Source organism: Fukomys damarensis, unplaced genomic scaffold (genome assembly GCF_012274545.1).
Source record: "Fukomys damarensis isolate Sample0158 unplaced genomic scaffold, DMR_v1.0_HiC HiC_scaffold_39, whole genome shotgun sequence".
Lineage (NCBI taxonomy): Eukaryota > Metazoa > Chordata > Mammalia > Rodentia > Bathyergidae > Fukomys > Fukomys damarensis.
This window is the reverse complement of record NW_022900951.1, coordinates 53198322-53200708: the sequence shown is the minus strand read 5'-3', so window position 1 is coordinate 53200708 and position 2387 is coordinate 53198322. Positions and strand designations below refer to the sequence as shown.

At 45.8% G+C, this 2387-nt stretch overlaps 1 protein-coding gene across 2 annotated transcripts in view; it reads right to left on the bottom strand.

Annotated features, from left to right (window-relative positions):
- The window catches only part of Yipf6 (Yip1 domain family member 6), a 107993-nt gene extending 106853 nt beyond the window's left edge, over positions 1-1140 (bottom strand). Inside the window, exons 1-2 of one of the 2 annotated variants that reach the window (XM_010632181.3) lie at positions 1104-1140; positions 472-574 (exon numbers count right to left, since the gene is read on the bottom strand). In XM_010632181.3, coding sequence (XP_010630483.1) covers positions 472-574; positions 1104-1108 — 108 coding nt within the window. In that variant the 5' untranslated portion in view covers positions 1109-1140. The remainder of the gene's footprint in view (positions 1-471; positions 575-1103) is intronic. The other variant, XM_010632179.3, reaches the window with a different exon arrangement.
- Between the last annotated feature and the right edge of the window lie 1247 nt (positions 1141-2387).

Sequence of the window (2387 nt, the reverse complement as noted above, 5' to 3'; positions counted from 1 at the left end):
AGGGAGGAAAAAGAGAATCCTGAAAAGGACGGCAAGGAGCTAGGATTGAACAAGATTCAAGTTATAAGCAATAAAATGTCAACGTCCGATGGGAAGCAATCCCTCCTTATTTCTAGAATGCTGCTGCTCCAACAAGGGCTGGTGACAGGTCGTGATAAATTCAGGGGAGAGCGGAAGAAAGTACATCACCTAAAGCTCGGAATTTAACAATTTAACACAATGTAGGGGACGAGGACAAGCCCTGCTGTATAGGGCAGGAAAGAAGAGAGGAGTTTCACCAGAACACTGGAAGGCACTAAGTGGAGAGGGTGAGGGAAGCAGGTACCCACGGCACAGGTGCAGTGTTTGGATTAGTTCTAACAATCGATATAGCAAAGGGCCTGACGGGCGAAGGGGCTCCAGCTCTCTTGGGCTACAAGCCCGTCCCCCGCCTTGCGCTCGGTCCCTTCTGACCGCAGTTCCCACGCTCACCAGGGGCCTGGGCGATGCTGTCCCGCGGTCAGCCGGAGACTCCGCCACTTCCGCCATCTTGACCCTCCTCCTTTCGGGTCGCTCCCACAGGCCTTCGCGGAACCTGAGACGTGGAGGCGGCGTTCACGGCTCGGCTGCACGTCATCGCGCTGGGGCCACGTCACCGGAAGGCGCCCGGCAAGGGGTGGTAGCCCTGAACTAGACTCCGCTTTTTTGCAGTCCTTAGGTCTCCCGGTGTGGGGGAGAGCGCGGCTCGGCCACGTTAGACACACTCTACCTTTAACGCTCAACCTGGATCCCTAGACCGCGGCTCTCTTCTCTGCCCGCCTCTGCAGTGCTCAGGAGTTGGCTTCCAGTGCCCGTCTCGCTAGCACAGCGCTTCCTATGAAAGTCGTGTTCCCTCTCACCCGGCCGCCTAACAATTTACTTGCTCCTAACAAAGGGACCAGCCCTTCCCTGACCAACTCCTGCCTCCGCTGTCGCCCCTGCCTCGCTATTTCCCTGCGCTTCTCATCCAGTTACCTAGCTGCTTCCACCGCTGTGCTTTTAGAAACCTCCGTACTGTCTCCGTATCGACCCTCTAAAAGGAAGGGAGGGAAGGAAACGAAAAGAAAAACCCCGTAAGTCCCAACCTCATCCTTGAGCTTTCACGGCGTTTCTGACTTCCACCAGTCTCATTTTAGATGAGGTCAGACAATGCAGCCATTGTCGACGCGGTCAATATTCCGGATACGTAAGTGTCCTGTTGGGGGTATGAATACTGGACCCCCTTAAGCATTTAACCATCAGGGTAAGAAATGGGTATGACATAAAGTCCTTTATGTTTTTATATAAGCAATCAAAGGAAAGCACCGAAGTACTGCGGTAAACTTGAAAAACGTGGAGGAACACAATTGCGAAACTTAAATGGAATTTTTTCGGGGTGTTGTCATTTTGTTTTGTGTAAGTGCAGTATTTCAAACCAAAATCATTTCCAGTACTTGAACAACTACTGGTGGACATGATATTAAAATTTAGGCCAGTAAGTATGAAACCTTAATAACAACAAAAAAAGGACAAGAAAATATTGTGTTCAACTGGTTCAAACCCAGCCTAGGCCTTCCTCCCCATTCTTCCTCCCTTTACTTTCTCATTTATTATCCATCACCAACTCCCTTCGTATTTCCTGAAGCCCTTGATAATAACCTCCTCTATTTCCTTGCCAACCTCTAAAATTAGTTCTCTCATCACAAAATCCCAACCTCTCTACCCCTAACCTCATCTCTTGGCCTCTTAACCACTTGTTTCAAAATGGCCTTAGGAGGACAGGCCATAAAATTATCATCAAGCGAGTCAATGTTCAGGTTACAGGCTATCAATGCTCATTCCTTTTATGTAACTAAAAGGGTATATGTACCAAAGAAACCCAGGAAGGACGGTTGAAAGGGGGCTACATAGGAACAAACTCATAAAATAGAAATTATTCTGCTTTTAATTGTAAATATATCTCACAAAATTACCACATTAACTGAGTATTCTTTAATACCATTACTCATTACCTTCTATCAGAACACGGACATCTCCAGTACAGCAGGACTTACCCAAAGTTGCTCAGAAACTTTGTAGTTGAAGGAGGGGCGGATTTAGCTCAGTGGCACGCACCTGCCTCATAAGCAAGGTCCTGAGTTCCATCCTTGGTACCAAAACAAAATAAAACAAAAACAATCTGTAGTAGAACTGGGATAAATATTTAAATCAATAAGCATGGTGAATTTTATTGTTTGTTATAAATTTCAAGTCATTGTAATGTAAAACTGAAAATAATGAAAATTCTGAGGAAATAGTGTCCTTTTTTTAGAAAAATAGTCAAAATTGACTTGGAAAGTGGGGAATTTTTATAAAACAGAATTTTTGAAAGAAAAATTTAAAATATATAT